At 41.7% G+C, this 14,547-nt stretch overlaps 1 protein-coding gene across 1 annotated transcript; it reads left to right on the top strand.

Annotated features, from left to right (window-relative positions):
• Positions 1-4,335: 4,335 nt before the first annotated feature.
• LOC124001975 (ornithine decarboxylase 1-like) lies at positions 4,336-9,773 on the top strand. Its single transcript, XM_046309166.1, has 10 exons — positions 4,336-4,502; positions 6,415-6,564; positions 6,768-6,901; positions 7,028-7,201; positions 7,313-7,485; positions 7,601-7,817; positions 7,930-8,176; positions 8,306-8,421; positions 8,511-8,725; positions 8,856-9,773. The coding sequence occupies exons 3-10, from the start codon at positions 6,806-6,808 to the stop codon at positions 8,986-8,988; spliced, it is 1,371 nt and encodes a 456-aa protein (XP_046165122.1). The 5' UTR covers positions 4,336-4,502; positions 6,415-6,564; positions 6,768-6,805; the 3' UTR covers positions 8,989-9,773.
• The last annotated feature ends 4,774 nt before the right edge of the window (positions 9,774-14,547 follow it).

Below are 14,547 nucleotides of genomic sequence, written 5' to 3'. Positions count from 1 at the left end.
GAGATAGATGGAAAGTAGGCTACAAGAGGAAGGGGAAAACACAACGAGAGAGAACCAGAAGGAGAGAGAAAAATAAAGAGTGAGGAAGATAAGACGAGGGGACATTCCTTTGCCTAAACTCGGGGTCGCTACGGCTGCACACTCCGTATCCCATGACCCTGCCATTTTAAACAAGCAGATACATGTACAGTGCCTTCAGAAAGTATTCATACCCCTTGTTTATTCCACATTTTGTTGTGTTACGGCCTAAATTCAAAATGGATTAAATATATTTTTTTTATAACCCATCCACACACAATATCCAATAACGGCAAAGTGAAAACATACATTTTTTTATATTTTTTGCAAATGTATTGAAAATTAAATACAGAAATACCTAATTTACATAAGTATTCACACCCCTGAACCAATACTTTTTAGAAGCACCTTTGGCAGCAATTACAGCTGTGAGTCTTTCTGGGTAAGTCTCTAAGAGCTTTCCACACCTGGATTGTTGAGAAAAAAAAATCATTATTCTTTTCAAAATTCTTTGTAGCTTTGTCAAATTGGTTGTTGATAATTGCTAGACAACCATTTTCAGGTATTGCCATAGATTTTCAAGTAGACTTAAGTCAAAATGGTCACTCGGCCACTCAGGAACATTCATGGTCTTCTTGGTAAACAAATCCAGCGTAGATTTGGCCTTGTGTTTTAGGTTATTATCCTACTGAAAGGTGAATTAATCTCCCATTATCTGGTGGAAAGCAGACTGAACAAGGGTTTCCTCTAGGATTTTGCCTGTGCTTAGCTCCATTCCATTTTTTTTAATGCTGAAAAACTCCCGAGTCCTTAACGATTACAAGTATACCCATAGCATGGTGCAGCCACCACTATGCTTGAAAATATGGAGAGTGGTACTCAGTAATGTATTGGATTTGCCCCAAATGTAACACTTTGTATTCAGGGCATAAAGTTAATTGCTTTGCCACATGTTTTGCAGTATTACTTTGGTGCATTGTTGCAAACAGAATACATATTTTGGAATATTTTTATTATGTTCTTTTCACTCTGTTAATTAGGTTACTATTGTGAAGCAACTACAATATTGTTGATCCATCCTCAGTTTTCTCTTATCACAGCCATTCAACTCTGTAACTGTTTTAGTCACCATTGGCCTCGTGGTGAAATTCCTCTCCGTTAACTGAGTTAAGAAGGACGTCTGTATCTTTGTAGTGACTGGGTGTATTGATACACCATCCAAAGTGTAATTAATAACTTCTCCATACTCAAAAGGATATTCAATGTCTGCTTTTTTCTTTTACCTATCTACCAATAGGTGCCCTTCTTTGCGAGGCATTGGAAAACCTCCCTGGTCTTTGTGGTTGAATCTGTGTTTGAAATTCGCTGCTCGAATAAGAGGGACTTTACATATAATTGTATGTCGGGAGTACAGAGATGAGTTGGTCATTCAAAAATAATGTTAAACACGATTTTGCATGCACAATGAGTCCATGCAACTTATTATGTGACGTAAGCACATTTTTACTGATTAACTTATTTAGGCTTCACATACCAAAGGGGTTGAATACTTATTGACTCAAGACATTTCAGATTTAGATTTTTTATTCATTTGTAAAAAATACAATTCCACTTTGACAGTATGGGGAGATCAGTGACAGAAAAATCTAAATGTAATCCATTTTAAATTCAGGCTGTAGCATAACAAAATGTGGAAAAAGGGTGTGAATACTTTCTGAAGGTACTGTATATGTGGTAAACCAAATAGCCCCTGGGCTGAGGCCTACTTCCTGCTCAGGAGCCATGTGTGCTTCGGGGTGGTGGGCGTCATCCGCCAGAACAAAATGAGAAGCAAGTGTAGGGGAGGCAGCAGGGCTTCCCACCAATGAAGGACGTAAAAAGAGACACAACTGGAGCATAGCAGATTGTTTTGTCTGGTTTGCCCTTGCATACATGTCTCCATTCCTCCACCCCTTCCTCTTTTCCACCTTTTTATTCCATTGAGAAAAACAGTGAGGTTCTTGGGGTTTCAACGCGAGTTTAAAGAATGACTCCATATGCTAGACAGGCGGTGAATCTGAACGCCTGAATGGAAACCAACTCATGGTCATGAAAAGAGAAGATGCCAATTTGATTGTGGCCCATTTTGATATGGAGAACCCATTTCACAAAACCGCAGATATGTAGTCTTCATGATGCTTGAGAGGCTTTGAACCGACACCAGCCTCTTAAAAGTGGAATGCCAATGTTTCCAGAAGTGCTATTGGGTCAATAATGACCAAATTCTTAATTTTCCCAAGAATGATGTCTACTCCCAACCCCAAAGTCTCTGAAAGTTCAAATTGGGCTGGTGGCAGCATGGAAAAGTGGTTAATCTGTTCTTTTCAGGAATCTCTAGGACTTGAAGACAGATCGGGGTCAAACAATCAGTGTTATTCATACAATTCCCTTGACGAATTTAGTGTCTGTTCAAGGAAAAGTTACTAGTACAAATCTACAACATAATGTGATACTTCTAAGCTGAAATAGCAACTAAATCAGTTTTGAACGTGTTACACTAAGCTCACGACGTCAGCATCTTGTGGGAAAAAATGACAATGATAAGATAAGTACTTTTGATTCTGATTGGTCACACTGACCCCTAACACTAAGTGACACAGCAACAAAACCAGTGCAGTAAAGGGTATTTTCAGGGAGAGGGAGAATGGAGAGTTGACGACTCAGTTATTGGGTTAAATGGCCAACTGTCCTCCTGTCCTGACTAGACCTGGTCAGGAATAGGAGGAGGTAAGTGAGGTTTACTGCAGTTTAATTTAGGATTGCTAGACTTAATCTCCTGCTGCTTGTGTAGTTTTCAGTGGGACCTGCTGTCACTGCGGACAGGAGACGGTTGCAGATCACCAACAGGCCAGACAACTAAGCATCAAGGTCACTGTCTACATGTGACTGTAGCCTACTGTATCAGCATGTCTTGTAGGAATTATTCCTAGAGGCTATATGCATTTTGCAATTACCTCACTTCCTTTCAAAATACATTTGTAGATTAGTCCACCTATTTTGAGTGTGGATTTCCACTCTCCCCTTATTGCTCAACAACAGTGCCTGGGTTAGGCCAGGTTGGTCTCAGTGACCCCTAGACATACTTCCAGAGAGGCCTATCTGGCACAGCACAGAGGCACACAGTCAGCAGATATAGTTCTACAGCAGACAGCTGATGCGTTAGTCTGCAGGGCTGCTTTTATATGTCATGTATAACAATACCAAGTCAGTCACTGAATGATTAGATGGATCAATACCAGGGCATTCAGGACTGAGCCAGCATAAGATGCTGCTACTCTAGGCATACACACCAGGCAGCCTCTATGTATAGTAAGCTATGCTTCAGTGAATTTGCTTTAGAAATGTTTTTCTCTTGGAAAAACCCTGAATTGTTCTTAATAGTACATTGACCAGTATGATAAACCAGCCCATGTGTCACTTTGACTTTGGATGCTGTCCAGATATGCCAAATCTGACCCACTTTCAAATGAAAGTGTGCAATGACCATCAGGGGCGTGAGGACAAATAGAGGTGATGTCAGAAAATAAGGAATTCCAGAGGCATCAGAAAAAATATGTCACCCCTGAATCATGAAAGGTTGGCCAAATTAGTCATTACACTGCCCTAAAAACAAATGTGAAAAATACTTTTTAAATGGTTTATTATTTTACATCTTCAGAACAAGGGAAGCTCAGTTATGGAACTGATGCTGACTGGATCCTGGCAAGCGTTCTTGTTTGCCTGGTGGCTCTCTAGCTCAAGGCACAATAGCAGCCAAGACTAAACCATCTTCAGAATCTGTTTAATGTTGTACAAAAATACTAAAAACAGCTGTGTTTCAATTATATTAGTCTGCAAAGTAGCTTACAATTTGGTTTAGGCTATACATTTGAAAGGCATTGAGCCAGTAAATGAAGAGATTGCTTTATATGGCCATGGTTAGAAGGGATAAAAAGTTTTTTTTTTAATGCATTTTAGCAAACCCTAACTCTTTTCCTAAACTTAACCTATTTCTCATAACCTGCTACGAAAAGTCAAATCACAAAAGCTATAGTCTGAGTACCAGTCTTTTTATCTAACATTCCACTCCTTGTTATTGCCATGAAGGAGCGGCAGGGAGTGGTATGTAAGGTAAAGAGACTGGTACTCAGGCTACAAAAGCAGTATCCCGTCTAGTAAAAACCGGCTTTATCTGCCTCCTCCTACTTCCTCTACGAGTACATGGAGCCGGTGACAAGACTAAACCAGTTCCATCCGACGTCGACTGAAGGCCAGTTTCAGCTGGCGTGTTGTCTTGGAGACGGCACCTCTATAAATACAGCCAGTATCGAGACACAGACGTGCACTTTTAGTTCAGACGGAGTGTTATTCAGTTCTTTGACAGATTCGTCTGACAAGGGAAAACCAAGTAATTTTTTTCCAGGATTCTGGTCTAATGGACACACTCTTTGTAAATGCTTTTTAAGGTAAACCTTCATTCATTTATTCTACTTTTTCACAACTTCCTAATTTATTATAAACTGGTAAGTTAGGCTACCGGTATTCATTATGAGCTATCCAATTTGGCTTATTCAAATCGTGTCAATATTTTTTAGCTAGCTAGTAAGTTAACGTTAGAGTAATGTTATGGTTATGCCATATTGTACAAGTAGTAACGTTAGCTAGTTTTTTTTACGTAGCGCTATCTTCTGACGTTAATATATTTTTGTGTTTTTGCTTGATGGAAGTGATGGTGTTGGAGTATGATTTACACCTCGGGAATGTCAAGCTAGCTGCAGTAACGTTCGCTTGGTAAATGTATTTTATGCTGGAATTCATACTGCCAGTAACTACTGATGGTAGTTGGCTACTTCGACAAAGATCGTGTCCTTTTCGTTTTTCCACTAGTTAAGAAAGTACATTGAATGAAAAGGCGGGGTTTATGACTTTGTGGCTGTGCTAACTAGTGACGACCCAGGGTTTCTATCCCGAGACTTCGGGGATTGCTACGAAACAGGCCAGGGTTTGGAATGTGAGAAATTCTTACATAGTAGTTCATTTTGTCAATCTAAAGGCACAACCTAGATTCGAGCCAATTTCTTAAGTAGTTGAATATGTTATTACTCCTATCGCGTGAAAGTCGTGCATTGACACGTTTTCATTCAAAGGAGTGCCTTTGACTTGGCGGCGTGCGCATGCGCAGTTCGGCGTGAAACGACCGTTGTGCCCTATGACGTATTTTTGCACACGAGCTAAAGGTAAAAGGCGTCCACATTGCACAGTTTGTGCAACGTATTGTTACGTTTTTGTTCGTTTTGGACTTCAGTAATGTTTTTTTTTCGGTTGTTGGGCACAGGACAACGCAGTAAATATGTCGTGCAATTTTACATCTAAAATGTTTCTTTTATTTCGAGATAAACATTTGCATGACAACGAGTAGTTTCTAATTTAATTACAAACACGCCATAGACTACTCTACTGTTGCCCAATTACCGGCTTCGGCTTGCCCCAAGAAAAAATGTGCATGTACAACCGAGAAAAAAATAACCTAACGAATACAAATGTCATCATAATATAGGCACGAATTGTTTCGGCAGGGAAGCATTGTGCGCCTTTAGCTAGCCAACTTCACCATGACATCGCCTACAAGTGTGATCGGGGATTTTTATTGGAGAAGCAGTTTTTGCCGGTCTTCATATTGTACTGTCTGTGTTTTATCCCTTTGGGAGGGCCATGGCTAGAAGAGTTCCATCTTTTGTCAAATTGCTAACTCAGTTCTCCTAACCTGCTACGAAAAATAACATCTTACGTTTATTTGACACGCTGGATTATTTCTAGCCATTACTCTTTGAGAGCGGGAGAAAATATTGCGCTAGTAGCACTACTCAAGAGTCTGCAATTCGGGATCATTGGGAAGTCTCTTTCCTTTACCCATTGAAATTGACATTTTAAAATGGTTGGGGTAAGGATTGGGGAGGGATGTCCCAAGGATGCCGTATAGCACTATTAAAATGGTTGGGGTAAGGATTGGGGAGGGATGTCCCAAGGATGCCGTATAGCACTACTCAAGGGTGTGCTTGTTCAACATACAAATCCTTCATTGTGACCAATAATACATTAAAGCAACTTTAAGCAAGTATATTGCTTACGTAGAATGTATGCACACATGACTGTAAGTCGCTTTGGATAAAAGCGTCTGCTAAATGGCATATATTATTTATTATTATTATTTATTTTCTGGATAAGAATGTTGCTGTTAACAGTAACTGCTCCTCTATAGTATTATCTAAAAATTATAATAGGTCTGATTGACACTGAATGCAGGAAATGGCCATAAAACTCAACACAGCAAATGCCACTGTCCTCTTTATGCTACAAAGTGTATTTTACTGTTTGCAGAATAATCGCTTTAGGAAAGCGCAGACTGGCTACTCTGCAGGCCCCGGCCTAGAGTGTTATGTGAAAGGTTTCAACTTCACTGGTGAACCGCCTTGGCTGCTCTGCACCTGATTAAACTACTTTGCCAAATTCCAACTCTTTCTTGTCCAGGTAAGAGTTGCTTTCTGATCCACTGTCATTTCCAACATGCATGTCATGATATTCTAGAATGGGTGTTAACAGCACATGCCTATGAAATACTGGGGTTGGTTGTAATTGGTGTACTGTAGCTCGGAGTAATTATGCTAGTAATTTAGGCACATTCCAGTTCCAGATCATAATGAGCAGTCTTAACTTGGATCTACTTTTTTCAGTTTTCTTTTGTGACCAATCTAAAAGTTATTCTGCGACCATGAACACTTTCGCTCCTGCCGATTTTGCATTCCTGGAGGAGGGCTTCTGTGCCCGTGACATTGTTGAGCAGAAGATCAATGAGATGTCCATGTCGGTAAGGAGAACTTCCTGCTGTCCCTGATTTAGCTGCATTTGGTATGAGAAGTGACTTGTTGATGAGGCATTTGTCACTGTACGATGGATTTCTTATTCTCTTGCATCCGTGTCTTTGCCTCTCCAGGATGATAAGGATGCCTTCTACGTGTGCGACTTGAGTGACGTGCTGAAGAAGCACATGCGATGGGCGCGTGCCATGCCTCGTGTAACGCCCTTCTATGCTGTCAAATGCAATGACAGTCGGACTGTTGTCACGACCTTGGCCTCCTTGGGCGCTGGCTTTGACTGTGCAAGCAAGGTATGTCTCATTCTAAACATCTCCTGGTTTATTGAAATGGCCTTGACCCCCGACCCTGCTGCCCTGTGAATGTGTGTCCTGTTCTGACCCAGTCTGTTTTTGTCCCATCAGACTGAGATCCAGATTGTTCAGTCTCTGGGTGTGGACGCTAGCAGGATCATCTACGCCAACCCTTGCAAGCAGGTATCCCAGATCAAGTATGCCTCTGCCCACGGCGTGCAGATGATGACCTTCGACAGCGACGTGGAGCTCATGAAGGTGGCTCGGTGCCACGACAATGCCAAGTAAGAAACAGCTCCACGGCTATTCTTTAGCCACACTGAAAACACTTGGTTTTGTAAGTAACTTATCCAGCTACTCTAGAAAAGTGCATCTAAACTTTTCTTTCTCCCTGCCCAGACTAGTCCTGCGCATTGCCACAGATGATTCCAAGGCTGTTTGCCAGCTCAGTGTCAAGTTTGGTGCCACCATGAAGGCATGCCGGGGTCTCCTGGAGAGGGCTATGGAACTGGGCCTGGACGTTATCGGGGTCAGCTTCCACGTGGGGAGTGGCTGCACTGACCCAGAAACCTACAACCAGGCCATCTCTGATGCCCGCTGTGTCTTTGACATGGGGGTGAGTGTCTTTCTGCTTGGAACGTATCACCTACATTTTATAAATGGACCCTTAACCTGCAGTTGTGGCTCAAGTAGGTCTAACTCATCTTTGGTGGTTCTCTTTTCTGCAGGCTGAGGTGGGTTTCAACATGACCCTCCTGGACATTGGTGGCGGTTTCCCTGGGTCTGAGGATACCAAGCTCAAGTTTGAGGAGATCACAGCCGTTATCAACCCAGCACTGGACAAGTATTTCCCTGCCGACTCTGGGATCCGGATCATTGCTGAGCCAGGCCGCTACTATGTGGCCTCTGCCTACACCCTAGCTGTTAACGTCATCGCAAAGAAGGTCATCATGAACGAGCAGTCTGCCTCTGACGGTATGAGCAAATTGACTCAATCTGCAAACTTGTGGTTAATGCCTGACGTGCCACATAAAATTGTATCACTCAATCCAAAGTAATAGCGAGCCAAGTTTCATTATAATTTACACAACTCTGCCCCTACAGAGGATGACGATTGGATCAGTGACCGGACTCTGATGTACTATGTGAACGATGGCGTCTATGGCTCCTTCAACTGTATTCTATATGACCATGCTCACCCATTGCCTACCCTGCACAAGGTGAGTTGATTAACACACTTTATTTCACTCAACCAAACTAACTCTCACAAAGTTAGTCAATAAAACCTGTTTGCATTTTCCGTCTACAGAAGCCAAAGCCAGATGAGCGCATGTACCCCTGTAGCATCTGGGGACCAACCTGTGACGGCCTGGATCGCATCGCTGAGGTGTGCACTCTGCCGGATATGCAAGTGGGAGAGTGGCTGCTGTTTGAGAATATGGGGGCCTACACTGTGGCTGCGTCCTCTACCTTCAACGGCTTCCAGAAGCCAGACATCTACTACATCATGTCCCGCACAGCTTGGTAAGTTGTTGGGAATGTAGAGAGTAATAGAATGTGATTGTGGCAACATCTCTCCATACAGAGATATCATACATTCTCAACCTTCTTTCTGATTTTAAATCCGTTTTGGTTTTCTCTTGTCCCTGTGTAGGCAGTGCATACAGCAGATCTGTACCCAGGGGATGCCCACTCCCGTTGAGGATGCGTCCTGTGTGACATCCAGCTGTGGCCATGAGAGCAGCCTGGTGCTGCCCACCAAGTCTAGCCAGACCTGTGTGCTCTAAACACAACACCAACATAATCCCATACATACCCACCACCACACTGCCACTCAACTGGCCCAGTGCTCTGTTATTATTAATTTCCTATTTAATGTTTTTTAATTATTTTTTTACTCATACCGTTGAAAGGCCAGTTACTTGATGGGAGAATGAGAGGGGCATGTTAGCGCACATTTCTCACTTTTCTGTATGAAAGACTGAGATCTAATCCTGAGCTGAGGCTGAATCTCTCTTAAAACATCACTAAAGGTACACCTCGAAGGGTTGGAATAATATTGTTACAGGGTTCCGATTGGCTTATGCCTACAAAGGTTGTATGTTCAATTCCAGTAGGGGCCACAAAACACGTTAATTTGCATTGACTGTAAATCGCTTTAGATGAGAGCATTTGCAAAAGGACAATGTAAATGTTACATGAGTGTCGTAGGGGATTTTCTCTTGTCAACTTCAATTCCCAGAAGGCTCCCTGTTTCAATTGAATCCACAACCCAATCTCATGACTCAAGGGGCTGTTTGAGGGTGACTTAGTTCTCCAGGAAACAGAACCCTTTGTTCAATGCAGGGACTCAACATGCAGACTGTCCCTCTTCTGCTTTTCTGTATTTTTAGTTTTTTATTTAGTCTTATTGCTAGATAGTATGTCAGTTAATGATGCAAATAATAATTGTTACTATTGACGATGCATTTTAAAAAGGATACGCAGGAGATGGGATTGCACATTTGTATCACTTTCCTATGGAAACATTTTTTAATTTTGTATTTTTTTTTAAATAAAATGTGTAGGTGCAGAGCTGAATGTTGTGTGGTCCTTTCTGGGGGTATAGTCCGTATCCTTTTGGTAGAGATTGGTGGACACTAAACACCGTGCGGATATTACTACAGTAGTTAAGTGATTCACTCTTATTAATAATATACAGTACCAGTCAAGTTGGGACTTGAGGGTTTTTTTTTTCTACTACGTTGTACACTTTCAGCATAATGGTGACGACATCAAAACTATGAAATAACACATGGAATCATGTATTAACCATCGTAGGATACTCCCGAAGACTAGGGTACAGTGTGTCTGTATCTTGCATCCTGGTCCATGAAGCTGTTACTTTGGAAGACGTGGGAGCTGCACCAGAACCTGGCAGATGGAGCCTGTTATAGGCATATTATTTGTGGAAACCTGGAATAAGAATGTTAACATGACTTCATATTACTCAATTGACAATGCTTCTAATGTCCTGGGGTATACAGTGGGGCAAAAAAGTATTTAGTCAGCCACCAATTGTGCAAGTTCTCTCACTTAAAAAGATGAGGCCTGTAATTTTCATCATAGGTACACTTCAACTATGACAGACAAAATGAGAAAAAAAATCCAGAAAATCGCATTGTAGGATTTTTTAAAAATGAATTTATTTGCAAATTATGGTGGAAAGTAAGTATTTGGTCAATAACAAAGGTTTATCTCAATACTTTGTTATATACCCTTTGTTTGCAATGACAGAGGTCAAATGTTTTCTGTAAGTCTTCACAAGGTTTTCACACACTTGCTGGTATTTTGGCCTATTCCTCCATGCACATCTCTAGAGCAGTGATGTTTTGGGGCTGTTGCTGGGCAACACGGGCTTTCAACTCCCTCCAAAGATTTTCTATGGGGTTGAGATCTGGAGACTGGCTAGGCCACTCCAGGACATTGAAATGCTTCTTACGAAGCCACTCCTTCGTTGCCTGGGCGGCGTGTTTGGGATCATTGTCATGCTGAAAGACCCAGCCACGTTTCATCTTCAATGCCCTTGCTGATGGAAGGAGGTTTTTGCTCAAAATCCCACGATACATGGCCCCATTCATTCTTTCCTTTACACGGATCAGTCGTCCTGGTCCCTTTGCAGAAAAACAGCCCCAACGCATGTTTCCACCCCCATGCTTCACAGTAGGTATGGTGTTCTTTGGATGCAACTCAGCATTCTTTGTCCTTCAAACACAACGTGTTGAGTTTTTACCAAAAAGTTATATTTTGGTTTCATCTGACCATATGACATTCTCCCAATCTTCTTCTGGATCATCCAAATTATCTCTAGAAAACTTCAGACGGGCCTGGACATGTACTGGCTTAAGCAGGGGGACACGTCTGGCACTGCAGGATTTGAGTCCCTGGCGACGTAGTGTGTTACTGATGGTAGGCTTTGGTCCCAGCTCTCTGCAGGTCATTCACTAGGTCCCCCCCGTGTGGTTCTGGGATTTTTGCTCACCGTTCTTGTGATCATTTTGACCCCACGGGGTGAGATCTTGCGTGGAGCCCCAGATCGAGGGAGATTATCAGTGGTCTTGTATGTCTTCCATTTCCTAATAATTGCTCCCACAGTTGATTTCTTCAAACCAAGCTGCTTACCTATTGCAGGTTCAGTCTTCCCAGCCTGGTGCAGGTCTACAATTTTGTTTCTGGTGTCCTTTGACAGCTCTTTGGTCTTGGCCATAGTGGAGTTTGGAGTGTGACTGAGGTTGTGGACAGGTGTCTTTTATACTTGATGTTCCTCATCTTCCTCACCGTCACTGCCTAATAAAATCAAGCAGAATAGAAAATTCTAATTTTAAATTCTGATCTGATTTGCACTCCATGACTGTTTTAAAGTCAAACAACAATCATTGAATAACCAATATTTCATATATCTGCAAGCAAAACTATGGTTCAATCAGTGTACACTTTCACTTGCCATAACTGAGATGCTGTTCCACTTCTTTATCCTCTACACTCTTTTCATCTTCGCTTTCGTGGTCTGCAGGGCAGCTGAGAGTTGACAACAACCTCTGATATGTCGACCTTCCTCTGGTTCGTCGTTCTCGTCAATATCAGCTCTGGACTGTACCAGGCTGTCTGGCTGTAGCAAAGAGAAAACATTATAAAACACAAGGTAGCTCGGAAACTAGCTAGCTAACTAATTGTAAGTCAGATAAGTAGCTAGCTAGTAGACTTACCAGATACAATATATTTGTGTTTTCTCTGCCTTTTCTGTGACTAGAATAAATCATTTAAAACATTTTATTTATATTACATGCAGTGTCACGGGAGTGACATGATGTATAGCCAGCCAGCTAGCTATAGATCCACATGGTGGAGGTGTCATAATACTCTTAAAACCTAGCGGTCAAACAGTGAAAAGGGCCTCCTGAGTGCCGCAGCGATCTAAGGCACTGCATCACATTGCTTGAGGCATCACTACAGGCTGAGGTTCCATGCTATGTCATAGCCGGCCTTGACCAGGAGACCCATGAGGTGGCGCACATTTGGCCCAGTGGGGTCCAGGTTAGAGGAGGGTTTGTCCCATCGTGCTCTAGCGTCTCTTTGTGGCGGGCTGGGTGCCTGCAAGCTGACTTCGTTCACCAGCTAGACTGTGTTTCGCCCGACACGTTGGTGCAGCTGGCTTCCGGATTAAGTGAGCAGTGTGTCAAGAAGCAATGCGACTTGGTAGGGTCATGTTTCGGAGGATGCATGGCTCTCGACCTTCGCCTCTCCCGGAGTTTGTAGGGGAGTTGCAGCGATTGGACAAGACTGTAACTACCAGTTGGATATCATGAAAAAGGGTAAAAGTACAAAAACAACATCAGGGAAAAGGTTCCAATTGTTTTTCCACCATTAATTTCCCATAGGGGATTTTAAAAACACTTATTATAAGGGCTGTGTTTTGTGTAGGCTTACCCTGGTGTGTCAGTTTGATAACCATGTAAATCTCAATTGGACAAGGTGAGTTTTATCAATATATTCGGCTCTATTTACTCTCAGATTCAAAAATGCTAATTAGCATCAAAGTAGGGGTACTAAGTTAACATATGGAATTGTTTTCAGATGGTCATACCATGGATCATTTAGCTATTTGATTTAGAATTTTAGGACTCCTTTAGGTATTATTTTTTGAATAAACATATTGTTTGTAGAATGAGCAGCGATGCTCCTCTGGGTGTAAACTCTATGGATTTGAAAAATAGAAGTGCTCAGTAGAATGGAACCGCCTTTTATTGCGACACAACATACAGAGGGAAATTGTGTATGGTGCAATATGTATGTCCAATTTTTAAAACATCCTGAACATCGTGCAATACGAATGGGCTAATTAACAAAGGATTTAAAAGTGTTTTCTAATGTTGAGTATTATAATTATATTATTAATATTGTTATTACTATTATTATTAACAGTAGATAAATCATGTTTTGTTATTTGTATTACTGCTGTTACCATGATAACTACCTAGTATTCCTTACTTTTAATGCTGTTAACAATAATGTCAATGCTATAATATTATTTGTAAAGGCGATTAACTGTTTTCCTTTTTCCATATTGTTAAACAAAATTAATTTGCAAAATACATTTGCTCACAAAAATGTTATGAATTGTCGACCATTGTATAATTTTTTACCATCTTCATTGCGAGACTTTTATTTTGAAGTGAAATCGCTGTGGTCACGACCTTATTCCTTCTATGTCTGGTTTATTCTTGCTGGAGACACCGGTAGACACGTGTGTTTGCGTTTTTCCGCAGGACAATAGGGTCACTTTTGGTATTCAAATTACAGAGATAATCCACAATAAATATTTGACAAAAACGTATATTACACTAGATTCTATTACCAAACTCTGTGCTCTTACGTTGGCTGTAGTTGGTTCACCCAGACAGACTGTGTGATTTTATGTTGATGACAGCAAAGTTTTAGTTGGGAAATATTTTATCAAGGCGGTGAGGAAAGATTCCGCTCTTCCCTTTTTAACGGAACCTGCTCTTGCTACAATAAAGGGATGCTCCTATACAACAGGCGCATGCTTGATAACATTATAATAGGTCCTCAAAGTTGCTGAAGCTTTCATCTGATGAGAGATTGTGGAGGTATGACACTGGGCACAAGAACTAGTGGGTTGTTGATCTGCAGTGACCTCTCAACTATGGTTGCCTATTTGGTCATATTTGACCAATCAATTAATTAATTATGCATCATGGGGATATCAGTTTACTGTTTGCCTGTTTTAACTGTTACCATGGCAGAACTTCATTTATTATTAACCATATTGGTGTCTAGGTTTCTTACTTAGACCATTTTGGACTTAGATTTGACATGTCAATGAAAATTAACAATAGCAGAAGGGTATGGCTTAATCTTACAAGAATGCATCTTACTTCACTGAAAGAGAGATGTTGACCATGTAAAACACCCTCTTGCATTCTAATGGAGGGCACAACCTCAAGACAAGACAAAGAAAAGGCTCAGAGAACTGTAAGGTTTCGAGTGGCATCTGCAAATAGTGGTCGCATTTTAACTGAGGTTTTCAAGGATGACACATTGACATTGTGTGGCTCAGTGACAGACTCGGTTGACTCGGATTGCACCAGCAACTCGGAGAGCGAGCAGGTGAGCTCCCCACCAACCAGTGAGGCAAATGGGCATCTGTGTGGGCTGGTGGGCACAGCGCCGGATGATTGCGGGAGTGATCCGGATGACCTGCTTATGTACGCTAGTACCAAAAAGGAGCTGCTCTTTAGCAACAAGCGCATTAATATCTGCAGCAAGAATGGGACTGTACGTGGTGT

Source organism: Oncorhynchus gorbuscha, linkage group LG17 (genome assembly GCF_021184085.1).
Source record: "Oncorhynchus gorbuscha isolate QuinsamMale2020 ecotype Even-year linkage group LG17, OgorEven_v1.0, whole genome shotgun sequence".
In the NCBI taxonomy this organism is placed as follows: Eukaryota; Metazoa; Chordata; class Actinopteri; order Salmoniformes; family Salmonidae; genus Oncorhynchus; species Oncorhynchus gorbuscha.
Note: the sequence above shows the minus strand (reverse complement) of the source record. Positions and strands in the feature narration are given on the sequence as shown.

Bases quoted from the DNA above. Each gene is read 5' to 3' on its own strand.
- LOC124001975 (XM_046309166.1), top strand. From the start codon at position 6,806: ATGAACACTTTCGCTCCTGCCGATTTTGCATTCCTGGAGGAGGGCTTC. The intron at 6,902-7,027 runs GTAAGGAGAACT...TTGCCTCTCCAG, and splicing joins TCAATGAGATGTCCATGTCG to GATGATAAGGATGCCTTCTA. The intron at 7,818-7,929 runs GTGAGTGTCTTT...TCTTTTCTGCAG, and splicing joins GCTGTGTCTTTGACATGGGG to GCTGAGGTGGGTTTCAACAT.